At 36.1% G+C, this 22,658-nt stretch overlaps 2 protein-coding genes across 7 annotated transcripts in view; one reads left to right on the forward strand and one right to left on the reverse strand.

Moving 5' to 3' along the window:
• Nucleotides 1-9,259, reverse strand: part of Ppme1 (protein phosphatase methylesterase 1) — a 64,669-nt gene extending 55,410 nt beyond the window's left edge. Inside the window, exon 1 of the mRNA XM_063256505.1 lies at nt 8,988-9,259. Coding sequence (XP_063112575.1) covers nt 8,988-9,088 — 101 coding nt within the window. The 5' untranslated portion in view covers nt 9,089-9,259. The remainder of the gene's footprint in view (nt 1-8,987) is intronic.
• Nucleotides 9,260-9,277: 18 nt separating this feature from the next.
• The window catches only part of C2cd3 (C2 domain containing 3 centriole elongation regulator), a 139,080-nt gene continuing 125,699 nt past the window's right edge, over nt 9,278-22,658 (forward strand). For 3 of the 6 annotated variants that reach the window (XM_013145305.3, XM_063256501.1, XM_013145306.3), the window contains exons 1-3: nt 9,782-10,066; nt 12,096-12,365; nt 15,646-15,803. In XM_013145305.3, the coding sequence (XP_013000759.1) occupies nt 9,991-10,066; nt 12,096-12,365; nt 15,646-15,803 (504 nt within the window). In that variant the 5' untranslated portion in view covers nt 9,782-9,990. The other 3 variants (XM_063256502.1, XM_013145304.3, XM_013145303.3) reach the window with 3 other exon arrangements.

Genomic DNA, 22,658 nt, shown 5'->3' on the forward strand with positions numbered 1-22,658 from the left:
TCAAGTATGTCCGGTGCCAGAGTATTCCACTAAAGCAAGATGGTGAAGGCCAGAAAAAGAAAAATAACTGACCTCAGCTGCATAGTTTCTTAGTAGCAAAGAGGGAATTACCACTTGCCCCTTGTTATCTGGAAAATCCGTGGTGGCAAAAAACATACACAGAGGCAACTTCAGTCTTCTGATATAATTTTCAGAATGACTGGAACTTTCAATATAATCTCTTATTCAATTTTCAAAACACACAGGTAGTGTTTTGTTTGTTCTTAAGATTCGCAGTCGATACTATATTTGGAATATCTAAGTGTGGCATATAAGCAGGCTACCCTTTAGGTGGAAATGTATTAACTAAAATTTCTCTAAAAGACATAATTTGAAGAAAAATCTTCTACCAATCAAGGAGTATTTTTTCCCCACATCTAACTTCAGGTAACACAATATGGAGGGCTCATTCAGTTTAAAAACAAAACCAAGGTAAGTTACTCAATTTGAGAGGCACAAGAAGGAACAGATGTGCTGGCACTAAAGCAATTAATATTTGCTCAGATCTCAAGTGATGTCAAGATGCTCAAATGTGGCTACAAAGAGATGAAGGACACAAAGATCATTTTCCATACCTGTGGAGCAATGAAAAAGGTACGGAATTTGAAGTTGGAAGATCAAGCTTCCACACTTAACTTCAGGATTTTTAGCAGATGCTGCTTCACTCCAGAAGTAGCTAGTGTAGATCTCTTGTTCTCCACTATTGCCCAAAGGATTGAATCAGAATTGGTCTGATCTACCACTCCCTACTGCTAATGACATGGAAAGATAAAGATGGAATTGCACTGCAACTAACAAGGAAGGACAGGAAAAGCCAGTATTATAGAGATGGCAAAAGAAAAGATGTAAAAAGCCTGGGTCCTGAATGACAGAGATGAGTGACTGAATGAACCCTAGCACACCTTCCCCAAATGACCGTCCTAAAAACCACAGTAAGTTGATAAATGCAAATTAGATTACATCATATTAAGTTAATATAATATAGCTAATTTGAATCTGGAGATTTTTGTAGATTTAGTTGTACAGTTGACCTTTAAATAACAGGTTTAAAAAGTGGGAATCCACTAATATGCAGATTTTATTTGAAGATATGTCATAATTTGACAAAACTCAAAAACCAGGTAGCAAAATAAAAAGAAATGGTGAGAAAAAAAGGGAGGGGGAAGGGGAGTATGTCACAAATGCATAGAGTATGTAGAAATGTCTATTTTATCATTTGCAACCATAAAATAAACACAAATACAAAAGGCTTATCAAAACCTATGTACACTGGAAAGAAATGTAAACACAAATGTAGACACAGTATTAAATAACTGCATACAATTAACCTTAGTACATACTGTTATACCTGTGTGACCACCTACTGATGCTACTGAAAGGAGCGAGTGTTTCAAGCATCTGCCTAACATTGTGACACTAACCATCTCTTTATCCATCTGGCCAATCAACTGTGTATCGCAGCAGAAAGTTTTGAAGTTTTTCCATAATTTTCACCGTATACAACACATATATAAAACATGTTAATCTACTTATATTACAGAAAGGCTTCCGGTCAATAGCAGGCTCTTAATAGCTGTTTTAGGAGAGTCGAAAGTTTTATGAGGCCAGGTTTAGTGCCATATACCTGCAATCCCAGATACTTAAGAGGCCGAAGCAAGGGGATTCCAAGTTTAAGACCAGCCTGGACAACTTGACAAGACTCTGTCTCAAACTTAAAAAAAAAAAAATAAAAGGGACTGGGACGGCTCAGTCATAGAATGGTCTTGGGTTCAATTATCAGCACCACAAAAAAAAAAAAAAAAAAAAAAAAAAAGTTGCATGTGAATTTTTGTCTGTGTAGAAGGCGAAGTAGGTATCCCTAATCCCTATGTTGTTCAATACAAAATCTGTAAAGATTTTATAAATATATAACAGTAATATGGAATTCATCCTTATACATAAGGAACCTATCCCTATTATTTTGTACACATACAAATAATGTTACATTAAATATAATTTAGAATAATATGTTGGGTCTGAAATATTCTTTCTTCAAAGATATTCATCCAAGTTGGAATAAGTCACATTTCTTCAAGAAAGCCTCAACATCATAAAAAACATTTAAGTTAATTTACAAGTTTAATGTAATCCCAATGAAAATACTATCAGGCTTTTTTTGAATCTTGCACTGATTAATGATTAGAAAACTTATTAGGTAAGAATTAAACAAGGGAAACCAAGAAAATCCTAAAAAGTGAGGGAGAAGCTACTCCTACCATTTATTAAAACTCTTAAGCTTTGCTAAGTGCAGTAGTGGCACACAAATAAATATGTCAACTGAAAAGGAAAGAAATTCCATGAAAAGACCCAAATTTATATACAAAACTGGCATTTGATAAAGATGTGTAACAAAAACTGAGCAACCTGTGGTTTAAGGTAAAATTGGATCTGTTTCTCATTTTGCACATCAAAATAAACTTTTAATAAATTTTTTAGAAAAGGAACTACAGTTGGTCATGGTGGCACATATCTGAAGTCCCAGTACTGAGGAGGCTGAGGGAGGAGGATTATTGGGAGTTTGAGGCCAGCCAGGGCCACATAGTGAGTTCAAGGCCAGCCTCAACTACATAATGAGACATAGTTTAAAAAAAAACAAGAATCATATTTATAAATATCACATTGTGTCTCTAGTGTAAAAGTAAGAAACGTAGGAGTAATAAAACCCAAAATGTGTAATTGCTATTGTAAAAAAGAGAGGAAAACAAAGTGCTCTAAAGGATATAACTGCATATATGTTTAAGTGTATAGGATTGATAACCATATTACTATGTTTTTGTTGGATAGGTGAACAGAACTGTTTGCAGTCTCGCTATTTGAATGTCCACTTTGTATGCTTCACTTTTGTAACCTGAACAACTATTTGTAAAAGGACAATATGTAATTATCAACTAGTGATTTCTTACTGTTTATTTTTTTGAAATTATGTATTATTTCTACCCTTTTTGGATTTTTTTCTTTAAATAAAAAAAAGGAAAGTACACAAATACTGTGAGAAAAACATTCCTGTACAACACGAAAGAAAAACCCCTTTTGTGACTCAAAATCCAAAAGGAATATATGTTAAATACAGTAAAATAATTAAATTTAAAACAAACTTTATATATAGCAAATAATGTATACCAAAGTAAAAGAGCAAAGTAGAAAAAATATTTTAAACATTTATAAAGAGAAAATAACCCTAATACAAAGCTTCTTAGAAAAAAACCACTTGGAAAATAGTTTGGCAGTTTCTTAAAAAGTTAAACATAATTTATTTATGATCTAACAAGTCCACTCTTAAATATTTACCCAGTATAAATGCAACTATATTTCCACACAATGATTTGCATGTAGATATTCATGGCAGCATTATTCATAATAGCAAAATCTACTGATGAATGAAAACTATTGATGAATGAAAAAATAAAACGTGGTATATATATATATATATATATATATCCATACAATGAAATAAATTTAGTATATAAAAAGGAATAAAGTACTGGTACACACTACATTATCTTGAAAACATTATGCTAAGTAAAAAAAGTCACAAAAGATTACCCACTGATGATGTACATAAAAGCTGCAGAAATACACACAAATCCATAGAGAAAGTAGATTATTGGTTGCCAAGAATTGGGGGAGAGGGGAGTGACTGCTAATGGGTATAGTTTCTTTACTGAATGGCAAAAACATTTTGCACTATATAATCTGATAAATATAATGAAAGCCATTGATTATATATTTTTGGGGTTTTGTTTTTGCAGTGCTAGGAATCAAATGCAGAACCATGCACACTTTATGCATATGTTCTACCACTAAACCGCTAAAAACATAAATTCTCTGCCGGACGTGGTGGCTCATGCCTGTAATACCAGCACTTGGGAGGCTGAGTCAGGAGGATCGCTTCGAGTTTGAGACTAGCTTGGGCTACAAAGTGAGCTCAAGGCCAGCCTGAACTGCATAGCAAGACTTGTCTCAAAAAGACAAAAAATAAATAAGTAAATAAAAAATAAATTCTGTGATATGTGAATTATAACTTATTTTTTATAAAATTGGAAAAAATAACTCAAATTTGATTCTTTTACTAACAATCTGTGACCTCAAGCAAGTTATTTGCCTTTATTTCTCCATTTACATGAATAGCTCATTAAATCTTTGCTAAGAAATCTAATATCCATAGTAAATTTTAAAAGTTCAATGAAAAACTAATCAGATATGAATATTAATATGAGGATTGATACCAGGGAAAAGTGGCGCACTCCTTTAATCCCGGTACTCAGGAGGCTGAGGCAGAGACCACCCTGGGCTACCAAGTGAGTGCAAGGCTAGCTTGAACTGCATAGTGAGACCCCATCTCAAAAAGATTAAAAAAAAAAAAAGAGGATTGAGGGAAGAGAAGCTGATATTAACCAGGTCCAGGGAGTATACCTGTCATCCAAATTATCTGTCTCAGAAAGAAAGAAAGAAAGAAAGAAAGAAAGAAAGAAAGAAAGCAAGCAAGCAAGCAAGCAAATTAACATTATAAGAAAATGAAAGCTTCTACTTCACAAGGCAAAAACTTTTCTCAGTTTTCAATATAAAATAATCTACTATCATTCCTTCAAGCTTATGAATCAGGAACCTTGTCTGCTTTTCCCATGTTATTCTCAGAACCTCAAGCACACTGAGGTTAAACAGAGGTATTCCCATCTGAGTAATAAGATGATGGACTAAAGAAGGTAAACGGCTTGACCAACGTAAAAATCAAGTTGAGCTTTACACTTTGATTTGTCACTCCACACACCAAACACTTTCATCCAGTCTAACATGAAGACTAGGAGATTAAAAATCTGAAGTCTTGGGTTTTTAATTCTTTTTTTGCTACTTTCTGATTTTGTAATTTTAGACAAGTAAATAAACACATGCATTTTCTCATTTGTTAAAATATTAACTCATCCTAGTTTAACTCATAAAATACAAACAGGTACTTACACAAGCCAGTTAAAGTATTTTAGAAACGTAAGCTATGATTATAGAAAAGTAGCACTAATAATAAACCAGAAATGTGTTGGGTAACAACACATGGCTTTAATGTCCTATGGCCTTCCAACTGTGAATGGAATGAACAAAAGCAGTGATTTTCAAGACATTCCTCTCAGTGGGTATGGTGGTGCATCACTATAGTTCCATCTACTCTAGAAAAGGAGGAGGATCACAAGTTCAAGGCCAGCCTGTGCAACTTATCGAGATTTTGTCTCAAAATTCAAAATAGGCTAGGACTATAGCGTAGTGCAAGAACACTTGCCTCAAATGCAGGAGGTCCTGGGTTCACTCTTCAGTACTGCGGACAGTGGGGGGAACCTTTCCTTAACTACTTTAATCAGAGTAACTCCTAAAACTTTAATAAAGGAATTCAAAACCACTAAGTTTTTGTATCATTTTCTCTCTCTCTCTCTCTCTTTTTTTTTTTCTTTTTGCACCAGGAATAGAACTTATGACTTTGCCCTTGCCAGGCAGGCGCTTATGCCACTGAGCTAAACCCACCCCCGCCCCCAGCCCTGTATCATTTTCTGATATCTACTTGGAAACAATGACACCAGAGTTCCAGGTCTCACTTGAGTGTTGAGTACTGAAAAGGAAATGGATTCTAGAACCTAAATCTAGACTGAATCTTAGTTCTGCCACACGCTGATGGGTTAAGTTTTAGTCTCTGAGAATAAATTCCTTTACAAATAAAATACAGGGAAATAGCCAGGCATGGTGCCTAATGCCACCACAGATTGAGGCAGGAAAATGGGAAGTTTGAGCCCAGCCTCGGCAACTTAGCATGACTTTCTCTCAAAATTCAAAAATTAAAAAGGTCTAGGTATATAGGTGCAAAGGTCCTGGGTTCAAATCCTAACACATCAAATAAATAAATGAATCAATGTATGGAAATATCTACTTCACGGAGTTGTAGACAGATTATGCAAAATAACACACAGAGCTGCTATAACAATGCCTGGTATACAGTACTTACAAAAAATAAAGTAACTGCTATTACTACATTATCCAGAAATTGCTAAAGCCAATCTGAAAAACTGAATTACAAAAATTCAAGAACAATCATAAACTCTGAATACACACTCTATGCATGCACAGCTAAGAAAGGTTTAGTGAAAATGAGGCAAGGTCATGAAAAATAGTTGAAAGAGTAAGTCACACAAGAAAACAATTAAGGGGAAGGGGCTCAAGTTGAGAGTAAGAAATGGATGGGGGGGGTGGGAAAGAAGGAAAGATAAGAAAAAACCAAGCAAAAAGTGAAATAAAGATGTTTTGTTCTAGGCACTCTGGGAGCCTAAGGTAGGAAGAAGTTAAGTTTGAGCTCAGCCTAAACAACTTAGTGAGATCCTGTCTCAAAATGGGGAGACATACAGTGCTAGAGATGTCACTCAGTACAAAGACCTTGGGTTCAATCTCCAGTACCACGCAGAATTAAAAAAAAAAAAAAAAAAAAAAAGATACTTTGAAATTGGAACTAAGGAAACAGACTGAATCCTAGATATAAATTCTAGAATATAAAGGAATGACATAACTCAATTTAAGTGTTCGAGGATAACAACTTCAATTCCAATAAACAGGTCAAGAGTCAACAGACCCGTTTCAGTCCTTACTGTCCATACCATTAAGCTTCTAAAAGAGCCTTACTATCAGAAATATTTGAGCCTGTGTTTCCTCATTTATTAAGACAGCCTCTTAGTTTACCTTACAGAATTCTCTTTGAATTTCAGGTTCCTTAACTACCCAGTACATTGGTAAAATGAAATAATTCCTATGCTCTCTTTAGCTTTATGACTTGAGGGAGTAAGAGAATCTACATTTATCAAAAGGCAAGTAAAAAAGGAAAATAAGCCACTTTGAAGTCCACAAGCTATTCACTTGCTCTTCCCTTCATAACACTATGTAAAGAAGGATCTTAGGGGCTGGGAGGTTAGCTTAGCGGCATAAGCCCCTGTCTTGCAAGTGTGTAGTCGTGAGTTTGATCCCCGGTACCACAAAAAAGAAAAAAAAAAAAAAAAAAAAAAAAAAAGAAGCACCTTTCTAAAGAAATTTTTTTTTTACCTAAAGAACTTTCTTTTCCAGTATAAGCAGTTAACCTTTGTTGAAGAAACCAAAGTATCTGTTTAAACAGGATAAGCTACTCACAACCACTGAGCAGATTTTCCCTTTATCATGGTATTCTCCCATCCCAATCCAATTCTTCATCTTTATAGAACTTGTTTTGATGAAGAAGTTTAGCTCTAAACTAGTCTAAAATACATGTAGGTATAAAAGTAGAATTTTCACATACTGTATTTGTATCAAATCCTGCATTATCAAATTTTGGCTTAAGATAAACAACTAAAAAACACATCAAAAATAACTATTACACTAATTTTATACTCAGGTTAATTTTTCCAAATGATCTGTTACAGTCCCTGTCTTTCAAAGCCAAAGTAATCTTCATTTTACCTAATATTTAGCCTCCTACCCCATATATAACCATCTAACGTCTGTCAAAGTTTTCTTTTTTCTGCTTTATCACTGTCAGGTCTCCAGTAGGATACTTGGTTTCCTTATCTGTTTCCCTAAGTACTATTATCATCCCTCCATCTCACTGACAAAATTTATTATCTTTTCATTCCTGTGATCCACTGCCACAGTACCATACCTATGCCTATCTCCTTTGTGATCATTTTTTTTAACATATTACTCTTTTCAGAACCTAACGTTTCTTTCTTGTTCTTTCCCCAAGAATACTACTAACCTGTCTCTAAAATCCATAAAACAGTACACACTCTTGACTACCTCATTCCTAAGCATCCTTCCTATCCCCTTTGTTCCAAAATCAGTAATCCCCAGAATCCTGACGCTACAAACATCCTTTAAAACCTATTCTATTTTCTCTGCTTTCCAGCAACTGTCTCTTCCACACTCAACTAATTGGGCTTCCTCCTACACCCAACCATCCCCTGGTCTGACACAAGTCATTCAAGGATCTAAAATTAAAATCACAGAGCTTGTCTCATCCACCCAGTTCTCCTCCCTTCCCAACAAACTCTTTCCAAAACATTCTGAGTTGCTACTCCCAGTGCGTCAGTATTTCTGTCCTGGACCACTACATGGCTTTCCCCAACCTTACCCTGCCTAGCCCAAATTTTCCTCTTTAAGCTTCCCAGACCTCACCTCTACAGTGCTTCCACTTAAGCTCCATTCCTAATCATTCCCGCCTAGAGACTATGGCCTCCCTCTAAACTCAGAACTCTCATGAGATCTCTCCTGACATTCTGCCACCCCTCACTCCGGCTTGTCAGAACAGTCTTCTAGGATGTTTTCGACCTTCTCTTAGGCTGATTACTCAAACTTTCTTCATTCTCCTGTAAGAGACCTAATCTCAGTCACACCCTCACTGGCTCGCCCTCTTACACTTCTGGAAACTCTCTACAACCTTCAGTTCTCTCGTTCTCTCTTCCTCTCTAACCCCGCCTATGGTATTCCCCACTTCCCTCAGCGTTTCTAATATTCAGTTTTCACGATCTTTTTACCCTCCTGCCAAAGCTTTCCTTCGTTATTTCCCGATTACTCTCAACTTTTCTCAGTCATTCCCTCAACCCTCCGTGGCAGACTCTCTCCTACCTCCGTCACTGTGCTAGAGTTACTTTTCCCAGCCTAAATTACTCACTCACCTTCCCCAATCTTTCCCTCATTCCCTTCTCCCTTCAACAGTGTTATCTGCCCTCCAATTTCTATTTAGTTGGCGCCTCCCCTAGTCGCCAAATTGCCATCTACTCCAAATAAACGTCTCTCCAGGCCGCCAACAATTCCTCCTATCCTATGCCTCCCCTCCCGTGTCGCTCTAAACGCCCAGACACCATTCTCCAACTGCCAGGGCCGGCCTCCAGGGAGAAGCGGTACGAGTCACGTACCCCATTCGCATCTTGGCTCCGCTCTGACTGCCCCCGCTGCCTGGGAGAGGAGGACGAGAGGGCAGGCGGCCGAGGTGCATGCTCTTCTCGAGGGCTGACATCAAGGGAAGGACGCTCGTCGCCAAACAGTACCACAAGGTTCGTCCCACGCTCAGCGTGGCCCAATCGATCACACCTAGTCCACTTAACGACGCCTGCTCGCCTTTGAACTGCACCCAGAAACCGGCAGCACCGCCTACCGCCCACCGGCTCTGTAAACTCCGCCCCCTCGTCCTGGCGCTTCTGCCGGAAATGCGCAACAGTCCTCCACAAAGGAAGCTGGGTAACGGAGTCTGAGGACCCTAAAGACCCTCAGAGAACTCCACAACCCTCGCCGGAAGGAGGAGCGCTCCTAAAGGCAATGTACGCTAGGCAATGAAATCCTCAAGGAGCGTATCTCTCTGCGCTTGCGCAGCAGGAGGCGGCTCCATCCAGTCCTGCATAGGTAGTGTAGCGAAGCATTCTGGGTGTTGTAGTCTATTGGCGAGAAATAGTCTTGGCGCCTTTCCTGGACAGTGCTTTCCGGAGACTGTTGGAGAAAGAGCAGCTTCTTCCTGCCTCCCAGACTCCGTAGCGGCGCCGGTTGCCGGGGAACGCAGGCGCCGTGGGAAGGGATGGCGGGAGGTTACAGTTTAGGTGCTGGCCCTGGCGTTGAGTTAGCGAAGCAGAGCTCCGGCTAGTCATGAAACAACGAAAAGGCCAGGAACCTGGGGGCGGCCGTGGGCGCAAGAAGAGAGGTAACTCTAGCTGTCAAAAGTTGTCGGACGCCTAAAAAAGCGGACGTAATAGGGAAGCAGGGCGTACAGAACTGTGGGGAGACTTATCAGCCTCTCCGGTTTAGGGGGTGGGGAGCAATGAACGGACAGAAGAGAGAAAATAAGTGGGGAGCTAGAAGGTTAGGAGAGCAACTTCCAAGAATGCAAAGAAAATGGTGCCTGCTAGGTAGCTGGTAGGCAAAAGGGTAATGAAGAATGGCGAGAGCTTAAATGGTATGGGTGAAGGAAAAACAAAAAAGTATGGGCATGTTTTTGATAACAAAGGTAAATGTATACGTATGCACATATGTAGCGTTAAAGGTTGGGGGGGGATCGAAAAGGGGTGTATGTTAATGGTCCTGTTGGGTTGGCCGTCGACCATGTTTTGTTCGGTACTAAATCCTTCAAGAACTGTCACCAAGTAGGACTAAGTAAATGTTAAGTTCATTGAATCGAAGCATGAACTATGAGCAGGAGTTGGGAAAGATAGTTTTATAGGATGCGAAAGGAAAAAGTGTGAGAATGGCAAGATACTAAGTATTTGAAGTAGGAGATAAGGGCATGAAGATCCCTTGAAGGACCTTAAGAAGACCTCGTAACGATAGTAGTCCAAGGAGAAAGAGCTTTCGAAATGAGTAGGTAATGCTAGCTGCAGGGAAAATAGTCATCCTAGGAAATCAGGACAGATCAGAAAGCTAGAAATTGAATCTCTATAAGGCTATTTTCCAGGGGGGAAGAGGCATTTTTATATTATAAAATACAAAATTTTATAATGTGAACCTGTCTTTTATATTATAGTCACTTTAGTGAAAATAGAGGTGTTGGAAGCAGTCATAGTACAGTAAGTTGTGGTGTGAAGACTGCTCACAGTATGGGAATGAGTCTTGTCCAAGCTGTTTAAAATGCCCCTGAGGCAGTTTTCTTTTTCTTTTTTTTTTTTTTTAATTGGTACCTGGGATCAAAACTCACGACAGTGTGCTTGCAAGGCAGGTGCTTATGCCGCTGAGCTAAATCCCCAGCCCCGCCTGAGGCAGTTTTGAGACAGTCTGTCCTCACAGAAACAGAGCATGGAGATGTCCAATATTGGTGCTCCCTGTGTCAAACCGGTGAAGCATACTAGATTGATAGAAATGTCAAAATAGAAATAATTTTAGTAGTAGTATAGAAAAGAATGTGCCATGTGCATATGTGGGAATACTCATGTGCATAGCTGCATATAAGATATTTTTTAAGGCAAAAGTCTTAAGGCAAAAGGACAGACCCTGTTTTTTAAGGCAAAAGTTTTAAGGCAAAAGGACAAACCCTCTTTTGTCCCAGGCCAGCATCCCTCATGGTCTTCCTACCTTAGCCTCTGTGTGATGGAATTACAGGTAGCCTGACCATAGCATGCATATAATTTTTGTATTAAATGTACATTAGCTATGTTAAATTAACTAATTTTTATATTAAAGCTTACCCATGAACGTTATGGTGGGTCTTGTCTCCATTATAGAGAAGAGTGTTTGCATTATCATTACAAAGAATTAGTTATATAGATTTCTGATCTGACAGACCAGTATATTTTCTTATGAAACATTACCACTCCCCATAGAAAAGTGTAAGTAATATACTAATAATTTTATAAGTCTTGTAGAAAAGACACTGACCGAAGACAAGTAGGGTCATGATTAACTGCCGTGTTTACATTTGACTTCCCATCTTTCTGTCATCCAATTAGTATCGAAGCTAATAAATTTGAAACCATAACTAAAAAATAGTTGCAGAATCTAAACATGTTGGGCTGTGTCCTTATTGATTATATGATCTTGGCAAAAGAGAAGACATGAATAGTTTAAGATGTTCTTTGTTGAATTGTGTGATATACACTAAGTGAGTGTCCAATGAAGGAAGTTGCTGTTTTATGTTTAAAGATAATTTTAAAATAAGCTAGGTAAAAAGATAACGTCTTAAAATGTAGAGTTGTAATAATTAAAACAACTTAGAAAAATTTCCATTACTGCTTAGATTTTGAATGCCTATCTATTTGGTATCATTATATTTGTACTTTTCAAATAATATCTTTCAATTAAATAAAAGTCTGTGTTAGTATGTCTTAGTATGTTCTTGAACCAAGCCCTTAGTACTAATTAGTTATCACAGTGACAGAGTGATAGGTAAGTATTCTCTGGTCTGAGTTCTTTGTTACTTCTCACAGAATAGATAGAATAAGCCTTCTCTCTGTAAAGATTAAAGTTTTCTGTTTTAATTGAGAAAGCAGATTTCATGTTTTCCACAGTGTAGATTTTTGAGTTAGTGTTCTTGGATTCCTCTGTAGGTTTGAGTGACATTTCGCCGTCTACAAGCCTACCACCACTGGTTGAAGGCCAGCTCCGCTGCTTTCTAAAACTTACTATTAATAAAATCATATGGAAGATTACAAAACCTCCCACTTGTGTACTTGTCCGAGTGAGATGGTGGGGAGAAACGTCAAATGGAACCCTGTTTTGTCCCAGGGATGCATTACAGACAGAACCAAAAGCTGTGAGAACTACTACACGTTATGCTATTCGCTGTGGTCCAAAGCAGTTTACTTCTTATCTAACAGGTATGTTTTGGTTTGTATGTTTTTTTTTTTTATCTGTAGACCAAACATGAAGCATGTAGTTATGTTGTCAACAATAGATGTTACTGTGTATATAGGAGGATCTATGGGGATTTTTGTCGTTGTTCTTTTTTGAGACAGGGTTTCACTATGCAGTTCAGGCTGACCTTTGAACGTACTTTGTAGCCCAGGCTGGCCTCAAATTTGCAGCAATAGGATATTCTAATCCTATTACCCTGTAACATAGCAATTTTGTTTTGTAAACAATGACATTCAGAGAGATGAAATGAATACTAAGGTCACATAGTTGATAAATGACAGAATTAGGATTTAAACCCATCTCTGAAAAGATAACTCATGCTTCTTAATCCCAGCTACAGTATTTGAGACGTTGAAGCAGGAAAATTACTTGAGCCCATGCATTTGAGGCAGTGAAACAGTGAAAACTCCCCCTTTTAAAAAATTCAATAAAAACCCCGTGGTCATTTACTTCAACTCTATCATATTGTTAGATAATAACTGTAGCTTATACTTTGAGACCTACATTATGTTTGAGGAGAAGGTAGATATAAAACTTACTAATCATACAAAGTAATACATGTTAAATATCAAATTAATATTTTAGTGAATTAGTATTACAGGTTTTCAGAGAAGGGAAGGATTCCTCTATAGGGAATCAGAAGGTAAAATATCTTCATTTCTGTCAAGGAAAGTATTCTGAAGGTACTGTGTTATTTCTTTATTCAGATCAAGCTTTCACATAAACACATTTTGGATGTTGACGTTATCATATCAAGTTCAAGTCAACAAAAACATTTGTCATGTAAGCTTTTTTGGGCTGTGAATATTGGAGAGCAAGAGGAGAATTAAAAGAAAATTTTGAAACATCAAAATGTAAAGCAAAAAATACTATAATTCAATCACTGAATAAATATATATGGAGTACTTAGCATGTGTTAGACATTGTACAAGGTGCACACTGGAGATTATAAAAATGAATCAGTGAAAAGCAGAATGATTTCTTAATTCTAACTACACAAATAATTTTAGCAATAGAAAAGCTTATTAAATGATATTCATAGATACTGTTGGTATTGTGACTATAAAGCTTAAATACTTAAGTGGTATTTTTATATAGTTGAACACATGAAGAGTGACTATAAATTCAGTAAAAGAAAAAGTATCTTTTAATATGATAATCAATAGTTCAAACAATTGTTTGAGAATCTTGTGGTATAATGTTGCATTGAAGTGGGCATCCAAACATGCAGGTTGGTGTCATCAACTACAGAATTTTGGCCAACTGCTTTCTCAGATCTGACCCCATTTCTTCATCTTTAATATGAGATCAAATAGCTACCTTTTCACCTATTTTTATAAACAACCTGGTTGAATAAGAAGAACACAGACTTTGAAGTCTAGACAATCTGGAGTTTGAACTCTGGCCTCCAAATTGGATCACTACGTGATGCTAGGCGAGTCCTTCAGGTTGTAGAACTTCAGTTAATAGCATGCATTGTCAAGAATTATTATAAAAATTAAATGAAAAAAATGTTTGTAAAACGATTGGTCCAGTATCTCATAGTTGCCAGTGTTACACAAATATTATTAAGTGCTGTGCACTATGGTGGATACAGAAAAGGAACTTAAAGATAAGATGAAAAGAACAAAACTGACACAGAGCATGCTTGTTCAGTCTTGTAATCCCAACACTTAGAAGGCTGAGACAGGAGGATTGCCTCAAATTTGAGGCCACCCTGAGCTACATAGTGAGTTCAAGACCAGCCAGAATTCAGTGAGACCTTGACTCAAAGAAAAAAGAAAAAAGGAGAGGAGAGGAGAGGACAAAACAGACATACATGAAACAGTAGTGAGCAATGGCAGACAATATGTAAATATCTGATTACTTGGTACATGTGTTATCATGTGAATATTCCAAGATGTTAATAAAGGCTAATTTTGTAAGTTATTACAAACAAAAGCCTACTTTTGCTATGTGACATTGAGCAAGCCATTGCATCTTCCTGGGCTTTCATATTTCTATCAGTAGATAGAAAAGAGTTAAATACCAAATGTGCCAGTACCCAAATTTTGTGTTTCTAGTTAGAAAAAGTCAAGAATTTATGGAAAAGATAGGATTTCAATAGGAAATAGATGAAGTAAACTTTGTAAGTGTTGTCTTAGCTGTGGACATCAGCATTGTATGTTTTTTTAGAAAATAATAGCCAAGAGATCAAATGTTAGTTTATAAGAGTGTGTGCTCTAACTGGAAACTTAGGGAAAGTATGACTTTCTTAATCTGTGTGGTGAGTGTTTCTTTTATTTTTATTCTTTTATATACTCTCTTGTATGCACATTTCACAATGCAAAAGTAAACTAATGAATATATTTTACATATTAACATAAAATATAAAGAATTCTAGGTTGGAAGGAGATACACGAGTTAAGATAAAAATATCAAAACAGTGAGAAGTATATAGTATTTTGAACTTTATGAAACACTTTCAAGTCCCTCTATTGTGGCTTTAACAGATTTAATTTGTGTATATTGGAACCAAGACACAATCTCAGGTCTCCACATTATAAGTTCTTCATGTGTTTCATTGCAATAATTGAACAAGTGGTGAAAATGAAACATCATCTTGAGATGATATTATAATATAACCTCAGATAATATTCAGAGGTTATATTATCTTAAAATGATGTCAGATTTTGTTTGCATACATTTTATTTTTCAGAAAGGTATTAGGTCTAAGTAATTACTTAGAATTTAATTAAGATGTTTATTTCCACTCCCCTCAATTCCAAGTTTGCTTAGTAGCTCAGTGCTACTAAGGAGGTAGTAAACAATTAGACACTTCTGGGAGTCAGGGATCAACCCTTAGAGCTGAGCAAGTGCAAAATTAGAATAGTGAGAATAAAAAAACTAAGGTTTATTGCTGCTGTTATTCAAAATCAAAGCCTGAGTGCTTGACAAATATATTTGCCACTATTCTTTTAAAGATATTTTATCAAATACTTACTATGCTAAATATTTTGTTCCCTGAAAGGTTTTTTCTTAATATAAGGTATTCATCATCTCTAAAACTTTACTATTCTTTTTACCTTGGGCTCCCACACCCCATTTCTTACCCCCAGAATGTATGGCAAGTAAGTGCCTGGTTTATTTGAAATTAAAATAATTTTTTAAGTAAAAAGGTTTTATAAAGTTTAGCCTTCTTCTTAATGCTGAAAAATAAACAAATGAAAATATCTTCAGTATGTCATAATTGTTTCTGATTAGATATGGCTGTTCTGGTGCTGGAAGTAATCACCAAAGCTGATCATCTTCCGATTGGTAGAGTTCAGATCAATGGACTAGCCCAACTTTCTCCAACTCATCAGATCAATGGATTTTTTACCATTGTTTCGCTAACTTCTAGGAAACTTGGAGAACTTCAGGTAAAAATATTTTCTTTACTGAATAGAATAAAATTTTTGAGGCAGAAATTATTGAGTCTTGTGGAATGGATTGATACATGACTTTCATATATCATACTAATTCCCAATGCATACCTTTATTCATGATTTTACCCAAAGACTATCTTTGTTTTCCACTTATCCAAATATACTTAGTGCTGTATTGCCCATCTCAAATTCTAAGATTCCATCACGTTGCCAAGTGTACTCACTCTCTACACTCGTAAATTTAAATTTGTAATACATTAATTATATAAGCATTAATTATATTTTTCTGTTATAGTTTACAAAATTGTTAATTCCTTTAATTCTCCTTTTATTTTTTTATCCTTCTTTTAGAGTAGAATATGTGAAAAGGAAGACTGTTTTCTTTGTTTTTTCCTAGTTCCTAGTGCAAAGGAAGACTGAAATATATACTGGATGTTTAAACTTTTAAAAATTGGTAAATTTTTAAAGGTAAAACAGTAAAACATACGTTGCCATAAATTCCCTTCACAAACACTCCCCTTCACTTTGAACACACTTATCCCCATTGTTCTCACCACTTTCTAAAGCAGCTCTAGAAGTCTTCTTTCATGAGTGTCTTTACAGGATGTGATCAAAAGTATGTGATTGCTGCTGCTGATATCCATCCAGTGGAAAGTCAGACTTGTTAAAAACATTATGATGGGCTAGGGACATAGCTCAGTGGCACAACACCTGCCTGGCAAATACAAGGCCCCGGGACCAATTAAAAAAAAAAAAAAAAAAAGATTATGGTGTGTCTAAGTCACTTTTTTACTCGTTGCTGAGACTAAATACCTGATGCCCAAAGTTAGGGAAGGAAAGGCTTATTTCTTACAGTTCTTGGAAGTTTCAGTCCTGGCTCCAAGGCAGCATGGTGCATGGCAGGGCAGCCCTTCATGGCGGCTGCAGACAGCAAGGCACCAGCCAGCACAAGAGAGACACATTCACCATCTTCCTGCCATTACAACATATCCCTAAGTGGGTGTAGCACTCACACCACCCTAGGCAGGTGTAGCGCTCACATTTATGTCAGTGGCTTGGGGGCCACTGACATAAACCATGACAGTGTGTTTTCATCCACTTTATTCACTGGACTGTGGCACCATAATACTTAGGGCTGTTCACAAAGTCAAAATGACCATGAAAGAGAAATATTTTGAATTGATTTACAACATCATGTAGCCATGACAGTACATTTCAAAACATGACAATAAACTTCCAGAACTGATTGAGAAAGTAGAAAAAATGGTGGGATTAGTGTGTTTGAAGCAAGGAGGGGTGTTTTGAGGGGAGTTAATATGTTTTTTACAGTAGTTCTTTTTTTATTTGTTTATTTAGTTTTGGGACAGGTCTCACTATGTAGCCCAGGCTGGCCTCAGACTTGCGACAATCCTCTGCCTCAGCCTCTTGAGAGCTGGGATTATAGGCATGTGCCACCACAGCTGGCCCTCACTGTTTTTAATTATATCATGTATAATGCTAAAGTATATCATGTATAAAGCTAAATTTCTTGTTTGATGATGTAAATAATGTCTTTCATATAATGATTCTGCTTTTTAATACAGTGTTAGTGCCACTAATTTAGGATACATATATAAGGGATGGTGCTCTCATCTAGTTTTCCAGACCATAGCATGGTACATATTATGTGACAGATAAGCATAGGTTTCTGGGAAAGAACATAGTTTTTGTTTTAGGTATTTTGTTGTGTTGTGTTTTCTTTGTTGACACCATGCTGTGAACAGAACCCAGGATCTTATATATTCTAAGAAAGTGATTATCACTAATCCGTATCCCTACCATAAGGGAAAAAACATAGAAGTGTCTCTTTTCTTTTTTGGGTTTTGTTTTTGTTTTTGTTTTTGGTACCAGGGATCAAACTCATGAGTTTGCACTCACCAGACAGGTGCTTATACCACTGAGCTAAATCCCTAGCCCCTCTCTTTTCTGAAAGAACTCTGGAGAACCCTGAATATTGAGATGCCACAGAAATCCAAGAGGATTTATACCTTATCAAATACGTTGTAGATTATATAGAGAAGAATAAATAATGAATGAGAAAATAGTCCAAAAAAGATAAGAATATCCAACATTGGGGCTGGGGATTTAGTTCAGCGGCATAAGCACCTGCCTTGCAAGCAGGTGGTCGTGAGTTCGATCCCTGGTACCGATAAAAAAAAAAAAAAAGGATATCCAACATTATAAGATGTAAAAACATATCACAAACATTCAGCATATAATTATGTCAGGGGAACAGAATAAAAGTTCAGGAATAGACCCAATTAAATGGAAGAACTTACCATTTTCATTATTGTATTTGAAATGTGTTTATTTACCATATATTACATTTGAAAATATGTTGGTAACTCTGGGAAGATGAATCTTACTCATGCTCTTCTGATGATACAAATTTGCATCAGGCCTGTAAGACCATAATCATGTTTTGTTTTAAGAGCCATAAAAATTAACATATGTCCTCAGTGTCCATAATCCCAGCTACTTGTGAGACTGAGGCAGGAAGATCACAAGTTTAAAGTTGGCCTTGGCAGCACATTGAAATTTCATCTCAAAATAAAATTTTAAAAAAGGCTGGGAATGTAGCTTAGTGGTTGTGTTCCTCTGCAGCATGCACAAGACCCTATGTTCAATTCCAAGTGTAGTACAAAAAGAAAAAAAATTATCATATTTATTTTATCTGAATAATTTCACCTTTGAAACTTAAGGAAATACCATAAAAGGAAGAGGAAGTTATATGCTTATGCCTAGTTACAAAGTATATTTTTTAATGTTGGAAAAATGTAAACAGTTTCATTCAACAATATTAGAATTATAGTCTATTAAAATATTTTCTAACTGTGAAAGGAAAACTTACATAGTTATTGTATAGCAGCATGGAAATAATTGTGTTCATGACAAAGGAAAATTAAAGTTGCATGCATTTATATGCGTACAGTTGCCAAAGGGAGGGATGTGGACCACATAGAAAAAAAATGGCGGTCATTGAAAGCCCACTACGATGTGTGAATTTGCATGGTAGCCCATGCCACATTTCTGAGATGCAGCATGTTCTTTCATTTTGCTTTTACCCTCTTTTTCTCTTTGTTCCATCCAAGTTAACTCTGCAGAATTAGTTTCTCCAATACTCATTTACCCTGCACTTGTTGTTGTTGTTGTTGTTTTGGTACCAGGGATCGAGCTCACAACCTTGCGCTTGCCAGGCAGGCGCTTAGGCTACTGAGCTAAATCCCCAGTCCCATACCCTGCACTTTTCAAATAAACTTTTTGGTACTGTTAAAAATTGACGGGGGCGGGGGGGGGAGGGATGGAAAAGTGAAAAGGAATTTAAGAGTGTACTTATTTTTGTTTCTTTTGAAAAACTAAGATACATACCATAAAATTTACCCTTTCAAAAAGTGTACAATTCAGTGATTTAAAGGGCTATCAATTATTGTTATTATCTAATTTCAGATTTTATTGCAAAAGGCTATGCTGTACCTATTAGCACTACTCTTCCAGTTCCCCCTTCCCCGATTCCTGGCAACCATTAATTTTCTTTCCATCATATTTGCCTTTTCCAAATATTTCATATATGCAGAATAATATATGACTTTTGGTGACTGGCTTCTTTCACTTAATACAGTGTTTTAAGGTTTATCTGTGTAACACTATATTCCTTTTAGGAGTAAATAGTGTCCAATTGTATGTATACGCCTCATTTTATTTATTCTTAAGTTGATGTTTTAATTTTTTGGCTTTTTGACTATTATGAATAATGCCATTATGAACATTCATGTATAAGTTATTTTATGAACATGTTTTTAGTTCTCTTCAGTATATACCTAGAAGTAGAATTGCCATGTGGTATGATAACTATTTAACTTTTTGAGGAAGTTCCAGATTTTTCCAAAATGACCACAGTATGTTTTGAACATATTTAAATGTCAATTGATATGATTTTTTTATTTAAAGGTCATTGGATTTTTTCAGTTGTTCTCAAATAGTACAGTGAAGACAGAAGTCAGATTCTGAAAAGATTAAATAATACAAAAATAAATAGGAATTATAGTAAAGAAGTGGGAGAAAGAAAAAAGATTTCTTTTTTCTAGATAAGTGACAGGGCAGAGAGGTAAAAAGTAAAGTAGTGTGATATAATGGAAAGTACACTAGATATGAACATAGAGAAATTGGTTACAAAACAGTTCTGGTGTTTACCAGGTAATCATTTATATTTGCAGAATTTCACTATCCTATTGCTTTGTTTTTGTTTTTTACCTTTTTAATTCTGTGGTGCTGAGGACTGAACCCAGGGCTTCCAACCTGCTAGACAAGCATTCTGCCGCTGATCTAAATCCCCAGCCCCTCAATATCCTATTGTTGCAAGGATTATATGAGATAAAACTATCTAGAAACACTTAACATTGTGCTAGGTTTGTGATAACACAGCAAATTTACTTGATTTTGAGAGGAAGTAATATTGGTAACAGTATTGTTTACAAAAGAAAAAAGAATATACAATAAAACCTAAAATATTTACTACCTGAACCTTTACAGAATATTTACCAAGCTCTTTGTTAGAATAAAGGAAACAGGATTTATTTGGTAGACTAAAGGGAAGAGTAACTGAAGAGAGAGATTGCATATATAAGATAATTAAACAAGTAAGGTCTAAAGAGAATTTGATGGAAAAATAGTTCTTACCATGAGCACAATTGGAGAGTTACATTCGGAAAGGAGAAATTATAATTAGGAAGAAAAAGAAGAAACATTTTGAGGTGAATCAGGGCAGATCAACTTTTTGTATGGGCCTTTGTTTTAATTTCTCTTGAAAAGAACCCAAACATGAAATTGCTGATCCATCAGTAAAAGGTAGTTACAAATTATTGTAAGCGCTTGTATATAATTTTACATGGCCATCAACAGAACATAAACATTCTGGTATTTCCACATCCCTACTTGCACTAGAAATGGTCAGTCTTTTTAATTTTTATCTTTATATACCAGAGTATCATTGAGGTTTTAGTTTCCATTTTCCAATGAGTAATATGTTAAGTATTTTTTCATGAGCTCATTTGGCCATTCTTTTATCCTCCTTGTGTTCAAAGACTAACTCCCAAGCCCTCTTTGGCACATGATCTATATATGTAAAATTTTATTAGAAAAGAACCACACCACTTGAGTTATATTTACACAATATATGATTTATGGTGTTTTTCTTGCTACAATAGCAAAGTCAAGCTATTATGTCAGAGACAATGTAGAACACAAAGCCTAAGATGTTAACTCTCAGGTCTCTGGGAAAAACAGACTAACCTCATTTGGATTGTTGGTGGATTGGTTAGTTGGTTCGTTGGCTAGTTGGTTTTGTCATTGTGGGTTTGTTTGTACTTTTTTAGTGATGCTAGGATAGAACAGGCCCAAGCACATGATAGGCAAGTACTGTACCACTTAGCAATTCCTACATTCTGCCCATTTTTGAAATGTTTTTCATTGTAAAGTCTTGAAAGCTTTTTTTAATATTTGAGTGCATTAGATGGGTTTATTTATTAATTTATGTCTGTATTCTTATCCTATGTATTGATTTCCTTGAAGGCTCTTTTGAAGAGAACCTCTTTTCTTCTCTCTCTTTTTTTTTCTTTCTTTTCTTTTTTTGAGACAGGGTCTGGCTATGTAGTTCAGGCTAACTTTGAACTCACTATGTAGTCCAAGCTGGCCTTGAGCTCTCAGTGATCCTTCTACCTCAACTTCTCGAATGCTATGATTACAGGCATGTGCCACCACACTCTGTAGAGAACTTTTTCTTTAATGAAATAAAATTTATGTGTTTCTTGCATCCTTATCTAAGAAATAGTTTTAGCTTTTACATGTTGTTATAAATTTTATATGGTATGAAGTAAGATCATGACTTACGTAAGTGTATCCACTGTTTTTTTTTAATCCACTGATTTATTGATAATCTGGTATATCTAAATATATGTATTCAAAGTAATGTAGAATCCCGTTTTGCTGCCTTTGTTTATCTTACATTTTGCTAGAATCATTGTCCCTTCTCTGGGTTTGCATTTTTGTCTGATTTGCTTTCCTGGTGACTGATAACATTTGCCATGTCTCATTTCTTGTGCACACCTCCTCTCTGTGCTTTGCCTCCTGCAGTCATGCTGACTAGGCCGCCTGTAAGACAAGTGATTGAGTCCTCTTGCTTATCAGTGGGTTGAACCTCATGATTGTGCTCTTAGAAGAAGGTGGGGGCTGATTGGAATGGGTAGGTCACTGGATGCTTGACCTGAAAGGTATATTCTTATTCCTGGTTCCTTCCTCTTTCTCTAGGTTTCTAATCTTCCCTTCCCATTTCTTAGCTTCCATGATCTGAGAACTGAGAATATTTCTGCCCACTTGCCCTTCCACTATGCAGTTTCTATCCATGGTTCTTTTATCATTTATTAAAAAAATTTTCCCCCCATTAATTTATGTTCAAATTTCCATACTAACTAATTGTGTATGTGTTTCGCTGAACTGTATATTTTGTTTGTAGGATAGTATCTCTATATTGCTGCAGCTTTACTACAGATCTTAAAATCAGATAGCCTAGCCCTGTAATTTTTTCCTTCTGTAATTTATTTTGTCTATTTTAGGTACTTTTAGCATTTCCACCTACATGTTATGATCAGCTTGTCATTTTCCACTAAAAGATGTCTGTTAGGGTTTTTTGGATATTGTATATTGTATAGATTAAATTGGGAGAATTGAATTAGAAATAGTCTTCTAATCTGTGAATATATTTTTCAGTTTATTTAGATCTTAAATTTCTCTATGCTATCTTTTTAGTTTATAGCA

The sequence above is a fragment of the Cavia porcellus genome, unplaced genomic scaffold (genome assembly GCF_034190915.1).
Source record: "Cavia porcellus strain 051 isolate PalLab524CR breed Dunkin Hartley unplaced genomic scaffold, mCavPor4.1 scaffold_9, whole genome shotgun sequence".
NCBI lineage: Eukaryota > Metazoa > Chordata > Mammalia > Rodentia > Caviidae > Cavia > Cavia porcellus.